The sequence below is a fragment of the Pseudochaenichthys georgianus genome, chromosome 7, assembly GCF_902827115.2.
Source record: "Pseudochaenichthys georgianus chromosome 7, fPseGeo1.2, whole genome shotgun sequence".
Classification (NCBI taxonomy): Eukaryota; Metazoa; Chordata; class Actinopteri; order Perciformes; family Channichthyidae; genus Pseudochaenichthys; species Pseudochaenichthys georgianus.
The window spans coordinates 13,507,158-13,527,521 of record NC_047509.1 but is presented as its reverse complement, the minus strand read 5'-3'; the positions used below and the strand labels follow the sequence as shown (position 1 = coordinate 13,527,521).

The window sequence follows — 20,364 nt, the reverse complement described above, 5'->3', positions numbered from 1 at the left end:
TCACTATTATTGTGCACACTATTATTATGACTCAGCTCATAAAGTCATTCCAACACTTTGCGCTGCAGCAATTCACTCCAACTCACCGACCTCTCATAAAGTCACATTAAGGTTGACTTTACTATGAATATTGAAGCGGCTATAATCATTTTTGTTTTGTTTTCAATGTTTACTGCTTCACTCGAACTCTGCTTGCTTTATTTGTGGTAAAGTTAAATGTGGCGTACAGAGTTACAACATATTGCGATGCAAGTTAACATCGCACTCCGCCAAATGAAACGTGTGACTGTGGCCGTTTACATTTTGCAGCTTCAGTAATATGATCAGAACACACACTTTATCATTTGTTCTTTCACAGTAGGTTGCACTTTAACCAAGACACCAATAACTTATTTATATGTATCATGTAGGTCTTAAAACAGCAAACCAGGTGTGTGTGTAAAACCAGAACTGACTGGTGGCACAGCACGAGACAGCATGCCATACACAGCTGTTTCCCTCTCTCCTGCGTGTGTGAGCAATGACTTTAACCGTTTACTTACAGTGATTCACTTTTGTTTTGATATCTGCCGATGGGCTCAGCAGGAAAGTTACCTCCAGGTCTGTAAAAGCTACACTTATTTTCCAGATTCAATATCCAAATTGGTTTGTTAAAAATGGCATCCAGATACCTTACTTATAAACCTTTAAACATTCAAGTCAAGTTTAAATATCTTGAATTGTAACATTAAAGTCTGTAACAATCAGTGTGCAAACTGACACAGGAGAACCTGAGGTGAGGTTGAATTATTATTACATTTTTGCTGAATTGTTTCGTCTACATAATGTCAGAAAATATATATATATTTTAAAACGCCCATTAACAGTTTCTCAAAGTGGAGGTTAAATGTCTTGTTTGGTCAGTCCAAAACACAAAGATATTGGATAACATTATATGAAACAGAAAAAAAAGCAAGAATTCTCAAAGTTTGAAAGGCTCAAAACTACCATTTTGATGCCATTTTTGCATGAAAATGAAATAAATCAATGATCAAAATAGCTGAACTGTTGCCAGGACTGTCACACAATACAATTCAAAAAAATTGCTGAATTTGTGAGGCTTTGTGCTGCTACATCAAACACAGGGAGCAGATTACACTACCAGTTTGCAAGAAATCAAGATAAAAACCATTCCAACTTTTTAGCGCACAATAAAATCCAACAGATTTAGAAACTCTTGCTGAATTGTATTGCCCATAATTTTTGCCTCATGAGATAACTGCAGCCTATTTAATTGTGTCCAGCCCCGCTGGTTAAGCAATTCAGCCTTCATGTAATTGGTTTATGACATTTAGAAATCTGATCTCATATAGGCAACAATATAACCTGATGTAATTATTTTCTTTATTTTAAATCTGGAGTGGGGAAACCAAAATTGAGAGGTTCCTGTATTTCTCTCATTAGGCCACAGTGCCTGTATAACAACTGCTGTATGTAGGAGGCATCATGGTGTTATTGTATTAGGACTCAAAGACATCAGACATCTGATCTCAAACATACCAAGGTACAACCTCATCTGATCTAATTCACATGTATTTGATATGTTACAATATAGGGAGGGTTAAAATGTAGATTTTAGCAGCCAAAGTTTATCAACAACTCTTTTTACAAATTGAGAGAGTGACTATATTTTTGAAACGTTAAATGTGTGTTTGTTGTGAGGTCTTGGGGGCAGGATATTTTGTTCAATGTCAAATGGATACATAAAAATAAGCCGGGGAGAGGTGGGGCATCACTTTTTCATAAATATAAATATAGGATTAAGTCCTCCTCCCCACCAATTTAGTTTTGTGCCTAAATCAATATCAAAACAAACATAAATCACTTGATAAACTGTCACCTTCCCTGAGTTTAGCATAAGCATGCCAGATAAGGGTGTTAGTTTGAACACAAACAGTGTGTTAGCATACACATGCGCACTAGTTTGTGTGTTTACTAAGATTTTTAGCCACATCCAAATGTGTAACCATTTATTTTAAAATGGACTTTTAACGGTTTAAGCAACCATTGATGTACAGTTCTGTCTCTGACCTAGATACATTAATTGCCCAAATGGGCGGAGTATTGACAATCGCAGCTGTATCTCAAATCAATTCTACACATTCATTCTAAATGGGCTTTTGAATATGTCTGAGTAAGTGACAAAAGTAGGTGCCACATATCACTATGCATACTAAATTGGCTTGATGTTTGAGGGTGATGTTGATGGAGCTAGTCACACCTGGAAAATATTCAGAGCATGTGTTGACAGTGGCAAGACAGCTCCAAGAGTGTCTGTGAAATAAATATATATATTTTTTAACAGATTTCATTTGAAGCAGCTTTCAAAAAAGTTGGTGTTAATTCCTGTTTGAAAGTAACTCTATATATGTATTTTTTTAAACTGCAAAAATAGTACTGTAAAGATCATTATATACCAACAGTAAAAAGAGTGTTGTTGCCATGGGCAAACCAATGCGATTTCTCCTTAACCTCTAAAATTACTGTGGAACAAAACAAGGAATATTATTAAGAACTTAAACTACACGAATCCACCTTCTTTGACATATGTTTATATTGTACAAATGAAGAAATGCATGTAATCTTTCGGATAAATACAAAAGCACTTAAAACTAACCCTAGGGTGAGTTTCTTCAGTGCTTCCTGACTTCAGTAATGAACCTCCACAATATCGGTCGCCTTAAACTCTTCACATATATCATGTATTAAATGGTTTTGGTACGCAGAGAAACTCCACCAGTCAGATTTTAATCAGACCTGGTTGGATAATATATTCTGGCAATAAGAGTTGCTGCTTCATACCTTCCTGACATGTGAGCTGTTGTTTTCAGCGGTTTCTTCCAGTCAGTACATCACGCAGCAGAAGCCAAATAACAATATAATAATTAGCTCACTGAATTTTGACACTCGGAATGTATTTGACCTTTAATTACAGCTCATAATTAGACGCAACGGGTCATTAATTGGTTCATTAATTGTGGATATGTGCCTGTTATGTAGGTCAGTTTGGCTGTGGGCTGTAATAGATCTTCCAGCTGCCCGATCCACAGGCATCCTTCACAGCCGCAGGAAGCTCGGCTCAAGGTTGTCTCCCAAACAGGAAGCAGCAGGCAGGAAGTCAGGGCTATAGGCAGGAAATGATCACTTCCACCGAACAATAGAAGGGATTTTTAAGACATGTTAGCACATGTTGCCCGGCAACTTCGGCTCATATCTGCTGAGCTACTGAATATGTCATCTTTCGTTTCCTCTCTTCTTAACAATCTTCATCAGCACCCTGCTTCTTCCCCTTTTTTGTCTCACATTGAAATTATTTAGCTGGAATTCAATCATACCAGTGAGGTGTTATGTTTCTCATTATACGTCTGTCATGGCTACATTTAGTTTGGAATGTCACACTGTACCATCTGTTTCTTCATCGCACATGAGTTTCTTCATCTCTCTGCCTGAATCCTGGAGAAACTTGAAGTAATGCCAAAGCCATTTGCCCTCTACCATACACTAATACACTGGATTTGAATACATGTGCGTGGGGATATAGGACTTAATTAGTAATTCAATGATCTTTAGATTAGTGGTTATTGATATCTATGTTGCTTTATCTGTTTCTTTCTTAGGATGTCGGCATTCTGATAAATGGCAGTGTTCCTGATCTGGTGAACTCCCGGGTGGAGTGTGAATATGGGCCGGGTGTTTCTACAGCTGCCACGGTGCACCTGGATTACGGTCCCGCTCAGATCCAGACCTGCCCCCTGCTGCCTCGAGAAAACTACCAACCAATCCGCCCCGGCACAGGTGAGACTGAGAACATCCTTTTGGCTGTGTGCCAAGGCTGCTATCGCTTTATCTCCATAGCAGTCACTGTATGTGATATCATTTTATTTATGTTGAGCCGTACTAGAACAAATGTAATTTCCCCTTTCGTCTATCAAAATGCAGCAAAGTCAGTGTAGCGCGAATATGCCTCGCCGTCTTGTTTGTATTGTGACAGTGATACCATCTCCAATGCTCGACACATGCTGCATTGTTTACATGCCTTTGTTTCTGCAGATCATCTGACTGTTTCTGTGGCGATAAAAGTGAATGGCACATCTGTGGTATCTGGGAGCTTCATCATCTACGACTGCAAGAGGACCGGAGCCATACACCCCAAGACATCGTGAGTCGCAAATTCATTGTCACCATTGTTTATCTCAAATGTTGGATTTATTCGGGGTTGGTGATGCTTGGCAAACTTACAGCATCATTCTGATGCCGTGCACACAAATGTTTTCACTTAGACACAGTGATGGCAAATAACTAAGTTCATTTACTCAAGTGCTACAATTTTCCTTTATCGTACCCCACATTTATTTTCCAATAACTTTTGCTACTTTTTCACCACTTTTGTAATCTTACTTACTTATTATGATTACAATTTCATATAAAACATATCAAAAGTACATTGTCATGTTCCAGATGTTAATAAGCTTTAAGCAATTCCAAAGAGTTATTTCACAACCTAACCTGTCAGATGGTTTAATTTACATAACAGTTTAAGATAAAGCAATACATTGGCTAATATATCACAAAAAGTCGAACATTTAAAAAAAAATCCAAACAAATGTGCATTGCAGAATTTACTGTTGATGTTTTATATCCATTTATTAGAGCAGTATTTTGAATGTGGGCTTGTATTTATGAGGAAGTATTATTACATTGTTTTATTGCTACTATTATGTACAGGATGTTAGTACTATTTCCTCCTCTGCTTTGATCATTGGCTATTTGATTTACAAGCTATCCCTCAAAACAAACCTTCCTAAATTCAATCGAAATAACTGCGATAATAGCCAATATACAGCACCAGTCAGATGTCTCTACAGCGTTGTAAAAGTGCACACCAACAGGGAGGCTCGTCCCTAACCTCCTATCCTTTATTCCTCTGCTTTCTATTTAGGCCTCAGTGGGTAAATATTGCCAACACGTCCTCTTGGAGGGCTTATTGCGTATTTGGCTTACTCAAGGTTTTTCAGTGCAGGATCAAATGGGGGATTAATATGCTGTAAACGTTAAGCCAAAGGAAATTGGATATGTATGTCTGGCTGGCCATACTGATGTTTGTTTTTGTGAAGGACTGCGACTCGTATGGCCTGGTCACAAAGAGGGTATTCTCATATCTTCAGGCTATCCAGCTGGCTTCCTCTTGCATGTTGGACCATGTCAGAGGATCCACTTTATCTGATGGGCAGATTTTAGGCTTAGAGGGGTGTGTGTGTGTGTGTGTGTGTGTGTGTGTGTGTGTGTGTGTGTGTGTGTGTGTGTGTGTGTGTGTGTGTGTGTGTGTGTGTGTGTGTGTGTGTGTGTGTGTGTGTGTGTGTGTGTGTGTGTGTGTGTGTGTGTGTGTGTGTGTGTGTGTGTGTGTGTGTGTGTGTGTGTGTGTGTGTGTGTGTGTGTGTGTGTGTGTGTGTGTGTGTGTGTGTGTGTGTGTGTGTGTGTGTGTGTGTGTGTGTGTTGTGTGTGTGTGTGTGTGTGTGTGTGTGTGTGTGTGTGTGTGTGTGTGTGTGTGTGTGTGTGTGTGTGTGTGTGTGTGTGTGTGTGTGTGTGTGTGTGTGTGTGTTTGACTGTGACTGATTCCCTGAGATTGAAATCGTTTGGGTGTGTCCCTTTTGTTCACTTTTTGAAAACAGTCTGGAGGTGTGAACACAGCAGTTGCAGGTACATGTGTGCAAGACTGAACCCAATATGTGCACATGGCCTCGGTGCGCGGCGAGGATCAGGAGTGTGAAATTAGACGGTGGTTTATTGAAGGTGATAATGAGCAAAGTGCCATTCTCACAGGATGAGCATTGAGCTGCAAACTGCGGAGCTGCAATACTCTGTCTGATTTTAATCACTTCAAGCTGTTTTTTTTAATAATCCCTAAAGAGAGTCTTATGAGCCATTTATCCGCAAGGAAACTAGATAGGAGGGTCTCTTTGTTTGGGCCATCACTTTTTTCTTTATATGTTAAAGCTGACTTCTTAAAGTTTTTGGTCTCAAGATGTTATGCATGGGTGAGCATCCTGACATCAATATCTCATAGGAAAGACTATTAAAAAACAAAGTTACTGCAAACTACAGGTCTACAGAGTTTAATAAGTCCATTTATTTTCCAAGCTATATTTACGCCCGAGGCCCATCTAATTAAATGGAGAATGGCTACACAACTTTTGAAGGGCCCCATCAGTTTTGTTGTCACAAATAATCATTCTCAGGCTCAGGAAACATTTCTCCTCTAGCTCTGATCTTTTAAAGTGCCGTTGTCAGGGTAATTTCAAATACAGCTTGGAAACTACCAGTGTTAACACTTTCTGTGTTGAAATATATGAGACTCTCCATGTCAGTATATCTAAAGATTAAGTTTCATCATGTAAGGAAATGTAGGATCCAGCCTTTTGGAGCTTGGCCAAAAGCCTGGACTCAAATTCTGAATATGTTGGCCTCCTATTAGTGAGTTTCAAGCATTTCTAGGAAATGCCATTCACTGCAGAGTCTACAATTATCCCTCTTAAGATACACTATGCACAATATTACCATTGGTGGAGGTTTGAGATGTCTTTATTTATGATACAACAATGTTGCATTGAATCACTTTTCTTGTGTTTCTGTGTGACTTTGATTTGGTGTGTGTGTGTGTGAGAGATAGTGTTTGGACAGTTCTCCCATGACCCAGTCGAAGTGGTCACTAGGCTGAGTTTTAATGACAACCAGATGATAGCATTCCAGCCTCACCAAACAGCGCTGTAGGACAACCACATAACCTGCCCTCTCACACACACACACACACACACACACACACACACACACACACACACACACACACACACACACACACACACACACACACACACACACACACACACACACACACACACACACACACACACACACACACACACACACACACACACACACACACACACACACACACACACACACACACACACACACACACACACACACACACACACACACACTCTTTCTCCATTTTATTTGCTTTCTATGTCTCAAGTTCTGGCACTTCTCCTTTCTTTCTTCCCTCCCTCCCCTCAGCTGTCTCCGCCTCTCCCTGAAAACGAGTATTTTCTTCTGGACGTATTTCTCTCTGACAGAGACGTGATTGAGGATGTGTGTTTAACCGCTGTGTCCACTGAGAGGCCCTGAGAGTGCGGGCCTGACTGTGTATTTAGTGTGTGTGTGTGTGCGTGTGTGTGTGGTCATTATGACTTGGGGTGGGCAGTGTCACAAGGTATTTACTGTCAGTGTTAGGTCAAGCAGAGAGAGTTTGTGTGTGTGTGTGTGTGTGTGTGTGTGTGTGTGTGTGTGTGTGTGTGTGTGTGTGTGTGTGTGTGTGTGTGTGTGTGTGTGTGTGTGTGTGTGTGTGTGTGTGTGTGTGTGTGTGTGTGTGTGTGTGTGTGTGTGTGTGTGTGTGTGTGTGTGTGTGTGTGTGTGTGTGTGTGTGCTATGTTAGGGTGTGTGTGTGCAGCTGGGTATAGGTGTTTTAGTAGGACAGAAGGGGAGTTAGGGAAAACAGAAAAGCTTCAGCTGATAAGGGCCTTGAGGGGACCTTCTGCTTCTAATCAGAACTACGCATGTGCACACACACACACACACAAACACACACACACACACACACACACGTTTCTCCATCCCCTTACACCCATTCCACTCCACTCCCCCCAGTCCACAGACCCCCCCAGAGTGCTGCTATCACTGGAGGCGATATCATACTTAGTGTGGGACATCTGTCTGCTCCCGGAGGCTATGCAGACACACACACTTGAAAAACACATGCATATAGTACAGTGGAGGTATGTGGAGGAGTTAAGGTAGTTTGTCTGGAAGACACTCACACATATCCTACAGCTGATATCTCCACCACTCAACACTTCACACTAAAACAATTTAGATACAAAGCACTACAGGTAACGGGAATCATTTATATTTTGTGGTGAACTGTCCATGCAACTCATAGCATATCTTACAAGGTAGATCACCCAAACCACACCAAAGATAATACACTTAATATGTAGGTGAAATGTTAGAGATGAATATCTCATCAGATGAGGAAACACCAGACTGTTTCATCAAAACATTCCTATGTTTTTTTAATTGAGCAAGGGTGTGTTACCGTGTGTTTATAGAGATGTGCGTTGTCATCTCAGCAGATTTGGCCCAGTTTGACCTGCTGGCTGGCTGTGTTGTAAATGTGCAATGAATGTCTGCTTCTGTGACTAATCATCTCTTCCTTTTATTAAAGCTAAACTTTGATGCCCAATCAGTTCGGCATAGCAGATTATTTTCTACTAAAAATAGGCCACATATCCAACTTTGGAAAAGGCTGCATGGGAACATATCAAGAGGGAGAAAACACGCCCTGTTTGGCTCAATGTCATCCTTGTTTCTCAACTCTTTCCATGTGTGTGTGTCCATCTTTCTTCAGGTGTTTGAGCTGCCTGAGCACCAGGTGGAAGTGCTATTGGGACCCCGAGAACCACCTATGCGTCTCCAATAAAGACGAGTTAAAGCACAGCCTGCTGGAGGTGAGTAATTCCCTTTTTCTTTAATCCATCAACCAAACAGACGCCTGGAGGATCTCTTAATATTAAGATCCCACTAGTCAGAGCCACACACATAATCCAGACTCTCTGTCCAACAAGTCCAAGTGTGCTGTAATGATTTGAGTCCAGACGAGTTAGGCAAGAGCAATCATGTGGTAATTAGGTAGTTACAAGTCTCAAACACAGTTTGTAGAAATACAATAAACTCTCAGGACGTTCTGGTTTAACAGACTCCTTAAAGCAGGGGTGTCAAACTCAAGGCCCGGGGGCCAAATCCGGCCCACGACTTCATTTTCTGTGGCCCCACAAGAGCTTGCAAAGAATATAATATGTTTACATGCTACTTTACAGAAGCATGTTGCCCATAAACTACATGTCCCACAATGCATCTCAAATTTGACTTTTTTTGTCAAAATATGCCTTTTTTTCTCATAAATAGATTTTGTTTTCAAAATGTTACTTTTTTGTTTTGTTTTTCCAGAATGTGGCTTTTTTTTTTAAATCATATTGTGACATTCTCACTGAAGAGACGTGCAATTATTTGCCCTAGACTTCTGCTTTCAGACGTAGTTAATTATGAAGTTATTACCCTATCCGATAATAATCCAATGCAGAGGCAATAATGTAATATATATATATATATTCAATTATATATGTCTTTTTTTTATATAGTCTTAAAGTTACAACCGGCCCTTTGAGTGCAACCATAATGCTGATGTGGCCCGCGATGAAATGTAGTTTGACACCCCTGCCTTAAAGTATAATATATCACTTTAAAACACCTCTAACGTTTCCATTTTTGGCAGTTAAGTGTGATATTCCAGCATGTGGAAGAGTAGCTTCTCTTTGTCCCTATTTTTAAACGGAATTATATATGCTAAATGTCAAAACTGTGTGTTGCCAGCAAAGACATACATCTAGGTGACTGTACACATGCATTATGTAGATGCGTGTTTGGCAGTGGAAAGCCTCATGCGGTTGTAAACTACTCTGAAATGCAAACAGATCACATGGTTTAAAAGGTTTGGCATGGGTACAAGACCAGGCTGGGAAACTGGGGAAATGATCCCAAACTGCAGTAGCCTCATTGGAACCAATTACAGGTCCCAAGATACCCCTGCCCTTAGTGCATGTTGCTGACAACATCCAGATTATCAATGTTCAAGTCACACTGCCACGTGAAATAACGGTTACATGGATTATACTTGAAGGGGACTTGCTTTCTTCATTTCCTGAGACCATATTCTACACTTCAATGGGCCCTTCACAAGAATGAAGTCAGACGTCATATGATTCCTGTCCCCTCGTTTTATTGCCCGGCCAGATCCCATGGCCCGTGTGACGAGGCGTCCTCCCAGCAGACTATGGCTCTGAGGGGACAGGCAGCGTCTGACTGTCCACAACAGTACTGGTCCCAGTTAGAGCGGAGAGGATGTGACTCAGTCCTGTGGTCAGCTGCTGGTAAAGTGGTCTTGTTCTAGCGTTTTATTGCTGTGACCACTCTTTTATATCACAAGACACCCTAAGAAAAGAGTATGAGATTCTTCTGTTAAACAATTCAGGCAATAAAGACATTCTTCTAAGCAAACGCAATAAATCCTAGCCAGACTTCAGATCCAGAAATACACAAAAACAAACATATGAAACCACAAGAGGCTTCTACTTTAAGTCACTTTCAGTTATTTAAATGTTAGGTTCTTTTGAAACATTACATTTTTAATGAAGGCTAAAGGAGATGAGGGGGTGGGCCCATCACAGTGTCCGGTGGGTCTGTTTTTCTAATCCCTCATCGTCTCTCTATTTGAAGCTATTGTTGTTTCCCTCAGAGCGAGACTTTACCCTCTCATTTCCTCCTCCTCCAGATAAACAGGACAGGTATTTTGGGTTGCGGATGTGTGCATTGTTTTTTTTAACTCCTACATGTCCTGCTCCCACACCCCACCTCTCGACAGAATGCGGCTTCCTGTCCAAGCCTGGTGGCCTCAGAGGTTCCTCCATCACCTTCAGAAATGGCCCAGGACTTCACCTTATCCCTCAGCAACATTCAGGAGGTACGCCAGACAACCGCCCACTATGGAGCTAGACTTGGATCATGTCCAATATGCATGTTGTGAAAATGATGGAATAAAACAGAAGCATATGGTGCTTTTTGCTTCAAGTCGAGTTAAACAGATGGATATTTTTGTGCTGCGATTTGGGTCAATGAATGAGCGAAACCTGAGTTTGGGTGGTTGTGAGACAGAGATGAACATGAAGAATGAGCGAGTATCTTTTATGCTTACGTTGCTCACGGCTCAGCTGTGTGGGTCCACCATGTCTCCGGTATCTAACTGTGACTCGCTGAGTTGTGTCTTCGTCAGCACAGCGTACAATAAGCAGTCAGTCCGAGGCAGCACACGTGGCAGGAGCTTTATTTCATTTGTGTTCATTTTAAATTCGGCAAGTCCTTCCAGATCCGTTTCTTAAAATATCTATTCTCATTCTTAATCCACGCTGAGCGAGTCAGACGCTGATCCTGCTTCACTGATAAGGGAAATTCCAGAGCTGACTAGTTGCCAGGCGTGGTCAGTCACACGCTATAACCCTGTGGCCTTTAGAGCCTTCTTCTAGTGTGTTGCTATGGTGACAGACATTGAGTCACATACAAATGGACACACACATGCTCATGCATACACATACTTCCTCAGGGCAGCCTGGATGTGACTGGCTATTCCTACCACTCTTTATTATGATAGTTTATACAAATTGTTTGAATAATGGGTTCATCTTGCCGGCGAGTCAACACAGCAGGGAATGTGCAGTCATTCCCCAAAAAGCATCTCCAGTCACTTGAGGAATTTGTGATGAATATTGGTTTGGTTCCCACACTTTTCTTTGGATAAACCAAAAAAAAACGATGTATACTTAACTGTGATAAACATTCATACCAAAACATGATAGCAAAGTGCTTAGAAGTTTGTCCTCCAGTATCTATTAGTTCTCACACTGAACATAAGTCCAGGGAACATTTAATGTGTGGTATGCTGGAGTTTTTCCGGGGATAAAATAACCTTGCAAGAGCCAAAGAAATCAAGCTTCTCTCGTGTGTCAAACGGAAGAGAGAAAAGGCAAAGTCCTGGAGAGGTTGATAAAAATAGACCAATTTAAGCTGGCTGGATTCAGAGACTAAGGTTTTTCTTCCACTTTAAGTGATTGCCTTTTGCTGCTCTTACCTATCTTCTAAGCTTCTTTGTGGTCTTACCTTCACATATCTTGGCTGAGTTAAACTCGGGGCTCAGATTCTATGAAGAATGAATTCATATTCATTACTCTGGCTCCCAGATGACTGGCGGAGGTGTGGGAGTCCAGATGTTTATGAATATTGAATGAATTGCATCTTTTCCTGGCAGGCACAATTATTGTGGGTTATTTGAGTTTCCTGGTTCTCTTTCTGAGTTGTCAATTGTTACCAGACATGTTTATCTCATTCTTAAAAGAGTACGACATCACAGTTTGCCTGCTAGTTATTGTTAAAATACTGTATATTGTTTAAAGTATGTGCATTATTTAACAGAATGAAGAGCTGGAGTGCGACTTTGGGACAGAGCAGCGGTACGAGGCCACCTGGCTGAACAGCTCCACGGTGAAGTGCAGTGGAGTAGCAGTAAGTACAGACAATGAAGCACCAGAAATAACTATTTATTTTCCATGTCTGCATAAAGATAATTTAAGATGAGATTAGATGTAATCATTGATTGTAACTTGTATCGCAATTATTTTAAACCCTTGTTTATAAGTGGACTAAGAACCCATTATTATCTGAAGCAACAGTAAGAGGGAATACATGCAACATGACTCGCGTTCACACTGAGGACATGTCAGCACAATCAGCTTTATTGTGTCTCCTTCTTCTCTGTCCATGTAGCTGTCCACTACTCACCGGAGCCAGGTTTACCACCTCAACCTGAGGAGGAAAGGATACTTCAGTGGAAATGGGGACGATGTCTTTGTCGACAGCCCTCAGCCCATGAGAGGTAAGACTTTGTTATGTTGACATGAACAAGCTGATGAAAAATACAGTTCCCAGCTCTCCTGTATTTGCAGCGTAATTAGAAACCCACAAAAACAACGAATCTGACATCGCTGTCACTGTTGCTCCCAGAATGCATTTCACCTGTACACAAATGTTTTTTCTGATGAGATTGGCGGATTTGATTAAAACCTGTAGGAAAATGAAAAATTGCTTACGGGAACGAAACGGTGTTTGACTGCCTCTCACTTGCAATAATAGTACTTTGTGTTTTACAACACATAATTTGCCAACTAGTAATTTACCATGCTATCATATTTGGCCACCCTCTAATTACACATACTCTTGATAGAACATGGAGCTGCGATTTGAGGTGCGATCAATACCTCTTACTAGCCATGTCTGAACTATTATTGATAATACAATGTAAGCTCCATGACAACAGTGAGATGATGAAAGCGGTCCGCATGTTGAACTTGGCATGTTTTCTAAAGCGCAGCTAAGCCAATCCTCGCCTTTCCCAGTCCCAGATGTGCTGATCGCTGTCCATGTGTCGGTCATGTGAACAACAGCCCTGGGCTGCGGCCAGACATGCTGCACTGTTCAGGATGTGACGGTGGTTCATAACATGCAGACTCATCACATTTTTAAACAGACACACATACACACTTTATCACACACATGCAGGCACACACACACATGCACAGATGCACATGCGGTGGTACAAATGGGATTTCTCCCAGGGAGGCACATTGGAACATGAACAATCTGTTTCTCGCTGGCTTTGTTCTCCTCCACTCCTCTAGCGCTCGTTTTTTTCCTGGTTTATTTTTATAGACATGAATATATCATCCTGCAAATGCTGTTTATTCCGAACATGCAGCCCATATGGTTTATATAAGCTAGAAAATAATTGTAGAAGTCTAAGTAGCTTAAGTTGCCACACAAGGCAAACACAGTTCAGTAATGCTGTATTACAATAATAGTTGCCTCTCTGTCTCTCCCCCTAGTGGAAGTGTACAACTGTGGAGTAGGGAGCTCCGACTGCTCCCAGTGCTGGGGCCGGGAGGACCAGGGCCACCTCTGCGGCTGGTGTACAAACAGCTGCAGGCCGAGGGATGACTGCCAGCCAATCAGAGATCAATGTCCGGCTCCTGAGATCCACAAGGTAAGATCACAGGTTACACATGATCGCATTCATCCTGCTGCTCCTCCCAACTCCTTTCTGTCGACTATCTTCTAACCATAACATGGTGAATCATGGGGTCCCGCGCATGGTGCAGTGCCCCCTGCCCTGGCTGTCCAGTATGAGCCGCCTGTTTGAACAGAGTCTCATTAAAGCAGTTCACTGAGTAATAACGGTAACACTCACTTAGCCACGGCCCTCGGGGGACACAGGGAGTCAAGCTGCACTCACTCAGAAGGGCATGGGAACACCTTTGCTGCCATGTGTAACTACAGTGTGAGTGTAAACCGTGCGGACTGGTTATGGGAGTTATATGTAGAGCTGTTTGTGTAAGTAACCCCAGAAACTAAAAGAAAACAAATAGTAACCAGAAATGGTTTTGGATTCATGACCACAAAAAGAGCAACCGCAATGACCACGAGGAGTGTTTATCCGACACAGGATCTCACTGCGGTCACGTCCTAACGGTCATCACGACTACCGGCACAACCTTTCTTTAAACTGTTTCTAGAGCTCATTTGCATGATCGTATTCATTTGTTTGTCCAGCTGTAATTGGATGGTGTTTGGAGCCGTCCTCCGAGCCTTTTCTGCCGCTACTGAATCATATCAGCATAGCAACCCTAGGCGGTCATGGGAAGTACGGCTCACATGATACCCAGCTGGCCTGAACTTCCTGCAGATAAAACCTGGCGGCCCAGAGGAGTACAATCAGGCAAAACAAAGCAGACGGAGACACACAACATATTTCACCCAAATAGGCCATATTGAAGCATTCATGCTTCCCTCATTCTTTGTAGCTGTCAGCACACTGTGACTAACAGGATGCTAACTTATGAGACTTGTATACGTGACTGAAGTTAGCCGTATGCGTGGGTAGACTATTGTAGCATTCCTCTCTCTCGCTATTCCTCTCTCTCTCTTTCTCTCGAGCGGGCTGGAGAGAGGGTAGTGGGGGCTGCGGCTCTGTGGGGTGTGTGATGCAATGCTTTGGCAGCCATGTTTTCCCTACAATCCACAGGGGTTTGAGCCTGAGTACTCCAGCTTATGGAGCTACAAATCTGCTCTCCCCAAACATTTCACACACACACACACACACACACACACACACACACACACACACACACACACACACACACACACACACACACACACGCACACGCGCACACGCACGCACGTACACACACCACGGCAGCAGCTCTTTGTTATATAGACATAGTGATTGTGTACAGCTAAGTTAATGAAATGTGCTTTTCGTCACCCACAGTGTCACATACAATCTTTGTCACAAGCACCAACATATCAATAATACGGAGGAAGATTTAATTATTGCTTAAACCTTGCCACGTACCACCTAATTGTGAAAAAGGCCTTCTATTCAACGCTGTGACGTAAGACAATGGACACATTTATCATCTCTGCAGGCCCTTTATTCTCATGTTATGTGTGGGCTAGTTTGCTGTTTAAAGAAACATTGATTAGCGGTACTGCGCCGTCCAAAACAGGAACTGCTAAACATAGTTTATTCGCTACATGAAAGAACTAGAGACCAGGGGGATCTGGGTGTGACATTAATGGTTTGGGAGAGAGGATGGAGAAGGGAGCAGTACGGTCAGGAGCCTTTTCCTGTTTTTGTCCTCACGTCCTCCTTGATTATGTGAGGCAGAGAAGCTCGGGCGAGGAGAGGAAGATGAAAGCTCTGGCCTCACTGCGGTCTCTACAAAACAAAAAACAACATAAAGGAGATCTATGGATTCAGGTTGCATATCTGCATTTAGAATATATTTTCCTCTGAATGTTATACTTCGAATAATTTAGTCCTCAAATGCGTTTCACAGCTCCAGCATTCCTTGTGGATTTTTTTTTCTTCACATTCACACCCTGTGATCTCCCTGGAGGCCTGGCAGAGTAAATCAAGACTTGCAGACTTGTAAGAGGTGTAAATGAACAGCATGCCAGCTGATGTTGATGTCAATGCTCAATGGCACACCAGAGACACAATAGGTGCTATAAAACGCAGAGTGATGATAAATAACTCTGCCAACTGTGGAGCTCCATCGAGAGGTTGGGTGCTTTCATTTGTCTGGCAGACAACAGTTTGTGTGCATTACATGTGTACAAAGGAATGTGGGTATGTGTTTTTATCAAGTGAGGTATATAGTGGTATATAATGTAGGCATGGCGTAACCCTTGCTAGGCAGAAACGTAATACAACCCCAAAAACATTTGCATCATTTCCTGTTGAGTAGCACAAAAATACTGCAACGAATGGATCGGTTTGTTTTCACACTTTATTAAAGGTAATACACTTTTATTTTCTTAACCACCTCAATGTTATAGTTTGGAAAATATAGTTTATTTAGCCGTGCTGTCACTCTTGTGGTTTTTATATTATCTCCATGCAGAACCAAACCTTATCCCTTGACTTAGTCCAAACAGAAGTGCTGTTTTCATTCCTAGGTTTAGCTCTTGATAAAGCTGGAGCCAGGCCAATAACACAGCGGGGGGGTCACACCAACCTCTGCTGAGCCAGGGGGTCATTCAGAGAAGCATGCACGCAGCTGGGTTGCTGTGCTACAGTGACAACATGAGAGTTGATTGCTTCTGTCTGGGCGTTGGCGATGCTATCTCTGAAGCTGCGTTTCTGTGGTAATTGGAGAGGTGACTGTCCTCTTTTCTTCTCTCCACGGCTATTGCATGGAAAGTGAAGAGACCAAAGGCAAGGGCTGAAATGATGCATGAGAACATGCCTCTGAACAACAGCAGAAATGGGACTAAGGAATTTGACAGAACAGACACGGAGTAAAACAACAGATGAAAGGGAAAAGCAGTGTGCATTAATTCCCCTGTTAAGGCTTTGCTCTCTCACCATCAGCATTCACTCTCCTCTTCTCACTCATCCACCTTTCTGCCGTGCTCTCCACCTCGCCTCTACAGCCCTTTCTCTCTCACTCGGTCTGTCTCTTGTGGGATGTGAAGGGGGCTCTTAGGCTGCTCTTTATTTGCATGTGCTGTAGAGGATTAGAGGCTGAAGAGTCTCAGACAGGCACAGTTAAGAGCCTGCTGTGTGTGTGTGTGTGTGTGTGTGTGTGTGTGTGTGTGTGTGTGTGTGTGTGTGTGTGTGTGTGTGTGTGTGTGTGTGTGTGTGTGTGTGTGTGTGTGTGTGTGTGTGTGTGTGTGTGTGTGTGTGTGTGTGTGTGTGTGTGTGTGTGTGTGTGTGTGTGTGTGTGTGTGTGTGTGTGTGTGTGTGTGTGTGTGTGTGTGTGTGTGTGTGTGTGTGTGTGTGTGTGTGTGTGTGTGTGTGTGTGTGTGTGTGCCTAAATCACGTGTCTATTCTTTTAGATCTCAGTCTTCAGCTGAAGAACACTTAAACAAGCCACTTACCTTATCTCTCTGTGTGCCACCCTCCATGTCAGCATCAATGACAGCATTTCTATTCTCTTAATTCTCTGTCGTGATCATTATCAACCGTCATCAGTGGAACATCTTTAAGGGATGTGATCTACTTATGAGCTATCATTTATCGTGCATAGTACAGGGTTTTCACAGGGTTTTCCTTCCCCTTGTTCATGGCCTCACTTTGTCTTTGTCAGATCTCCCCGCTGAGGGGTCCAGTGGAGGGAGGCACCCTGCTGACAGTACAGGGCAGGAACCTGGGCCGGAGGGCGGCAGCAGTAAAGGTCTCTATTGGCGATGTGCCGTGTATTCTCCTGCCTGAGCTCTACACCGTCTCTGTGGAGTAAGTATTCCTACATATGGCTTCAATAATGATTCACAAATGTGCATGTTTAGGCTTGTGTCAACTGAAGTGTTTGCTGAAGCAGTGTGCAGACACTTCTCCCCCTTGTGCTTATTTAATTACGTTTTACATCATCTACATTGTCAGCATGACAAAATGGAAGAAACAACCGATTGTCCTATTCATTATAGCAACTTATATTTATATATTTAACCCTGCTAAAACAAGTCACTGTGCTGCAATGAAGTGTGCTTATTTGACAGCTAACAATTACCGGTTGTCATGGTAACTTGACATGCTCTCAGGAAGGTGAATGGTCAGGTGCACGACTTGCAGATCAAGTAATGGAAAGATTTGTCACAGTCAATATACCTCAAAGAAATCCAGGCATGTCCAGCTCAGTCCTGAACAGAGTGAAACCAGACAGTACTCTGAGAGACACACGACTCATTACATTTAATGGATCGAGGTCCACTCGAAGGCCCTATCTGCAGGGAAACCTGAAAGGTAACCATGCATTAAAAAGTCCGAGACCTACAAAATCCATCCCTATAATAACAGCTTTACAATGTATTTAAAGTCAAACTAAATTAAACACAATACTAGGCTCTGGCTCATACTAGCGGGACTTTAGTTGCATTCTGGGTGATAAAGGTGTTCAGTTTGGGAATGGAGGCAATAAGAAAGCATAACTTCTATCTTTGGTCAGGGTGCAACAAATAAATGAGAGTTACTAAACTTCCTCTCGCAAATACCCATCTTTGATGAACCTTGTCCACCAGTCTCAAAACTAGAGTGCAACAATCGCTGCATGGTTTAGTTTACATGTATTCATGAGACTAATTTTCACAAATATTATTATGCAGCACGCTCCTCATTTGAAACGACTCCGTCGCCATTCTTCCGTAGCTCAGGGACCATCACACTGTCACCATGGCGACAGCAGGACCCCACTTTGACACCCGCACCACCGAGCTCTGTGGAAGTCGATGACTCTACAGTTGCAGCCAAACTTCCTTTCAGTATCTGTAATGTTGCCTGAATGGAAGTGTTTATCTGGTCTTCCTCCACTGAAGCTGATCATTGTATTAAGACCAGTTGGAGGGTGACCTGCGGGGCCCACCTGTCACTCCAGCAGCCTGATACATTCCCCAAAACCTGCACATGTTGAAAACAGTGTTCTCATCTCCTGTCCTCATTCCTCATTGGATCCTGAGGATGGTTGTTATGACAGCAGAGAATATTCTTGCTGTCAGTGGCTGTGACAAATCATAACACGTTAGTGCATCTGACAATGTCAGCACATTTGACTTGCACGCACAGCTTTACATGTGCTATCCTTGTTGGGGCCTCCTGCTGATTTGATGAGATGTGATGCCATCTCATTCCCTCAACCTATAGCCTTTACATTCAACCGTAACGTCAAAAGAGGACACGTGATGCTAATGTCCAGGTTCATATTTGTATTTTGTGCCTCTACTGTGACTTGTTTTGTTTTTAAATGTTGAAAAGCTATTTTTTTACTCATACTGCCTGCAGCACCTCTTTTCACCCTCTGTCTGAAACCAGAGCCCAGTCTGCTCTGATTGGTTAGCTGGCCGGCTCTGCTGTGATTGGTCAACTGCTAACTGCTAATGTCCCACCCCTTAGCTTATCACATACAATGTGTTGGAGTGCTAGCTAATAAAAGTGCGAGTATTACATAGTGCTACTATGTTATGTATTACAAAGTAAGGAGTCCAATCAAGGTGTCTCAGGCTCTCAGAGTGTGGGAGGGAAACTCCCTCTGAGGGAACTTATTTATAAAAAACCAACCTATTCTTACCACATCGATAAATATGCCCAAAGATGAAAAGGCTGCTGAAGATTATTCACAAAACTGTCCTCCCCCAGAAGATCTCAAATTCTAAATAGACCCTACAGAAAGCCACACACACACATTAGCCTGCACACGCACACTGGCATATGTGACCTCATTTAGCAGGGCTGTTGAGACAGGTGTCTGCTCGTGTGCTGGGAGGTGAAAGTTCACAGCTGTGTGCCACAAGGAAAATGTGCAGCACTAGAGAGAGCGTGCTCCACTCACTAGGTGTCAACATTTAAATGAATGACAGTCATCCTCGGCACACCTCATTTACTGGAGTACTCCTCTAGGTTTTTGACCGAGGTCCTTCACGCTGCCCTCTTTATCACTTTCAAATGAGCCTTGAGTGGCCTTCGCCCCGTCTATTTAGCCGAAACACTTACAGCCAAACACTCTCAGAGTTGACTGTTGAAGATCCTCATCATTCACTCCAGGGAAATGATCAGAGACATCTTTAAAACTAGACAACATATTGCTGTCTGGAGCCCATAATACAGTCGCAGTGGGCGCTGCTGGAATGTGGAGCAGGGGTCAGCCTGGCTCTGTCTGTGATCACACTGCATCAACATCACACTCACACACACACACTCACACTCACACTCACACATACACACACACACACACACACACACACACACACACACACACACACACACACACACACACACACACACACACACACACACACACACACACACACACACACACACACACACCGGGTGACTGCAGGTCTGCAAACATCTTAAAAACATGGAATTCAGTTTTCTCACAAAACGACAAGGTAATAAAAAGTATTATATTTCATTTACAAGGCTTTTCTGTTTGTCTTCGTATCTGAATGGGTGATGTCACACACCTATAAACTAAAAGTGGAATATTTTTAGAAGACGTCTCATAAAACCAATTTTTGGATTTATCAGAAACTTAAATGAACTTTAACTCATTA

At 42.5% G+C, this 20,364-nt stretch overlaps 1 protein-coding gene across 1 annotated transcript in view; it reads left to right on the top strand.

The window, feature by feature from the left end:
• The window catches only part of plxnd1 (plexin D1), a 67,368-nt gene that overhangs the window by 17,371 nt on the left and 29,633 nt on the right, over positions 1 to 20,364 (top strand). The window contains exons 6-13 of the mRNA XM_034087722.2: positions 3,657 to 3,834; positions 4,090 to 4,198; positions 8,504 to 8,603; positions 10,574 to 10,672; positions 12,175 to 12,264; positions 12,526 to 12,634; positions 13,641 to 13,798; positions 17,409 to 17,554. Coding sequence (XP_033943613.1) covers positions 3,657 to 3,834; positions 4,090 to 4,198; positions 8,504 to 8,603; positions 10,574 to 10,672; positions 12,175 to 12,264; positions 12,526 to 12,634; positions 13,641 to 13,798; positions 17,409 to 17,554 — 989 coding nt within the window. The remainder of the gene's footprint in view (positions 1 to 3,656; positions 3,835 to 4,089; positions 4,199 to 8,503; positions 8,604 to 10,573; positions 10,673 to 12,174; positions 12,265 to 12,525; positions 12,635 to 13,640; positions 13,799 to 17,408; positions 17,555 to 20,364) is intronic.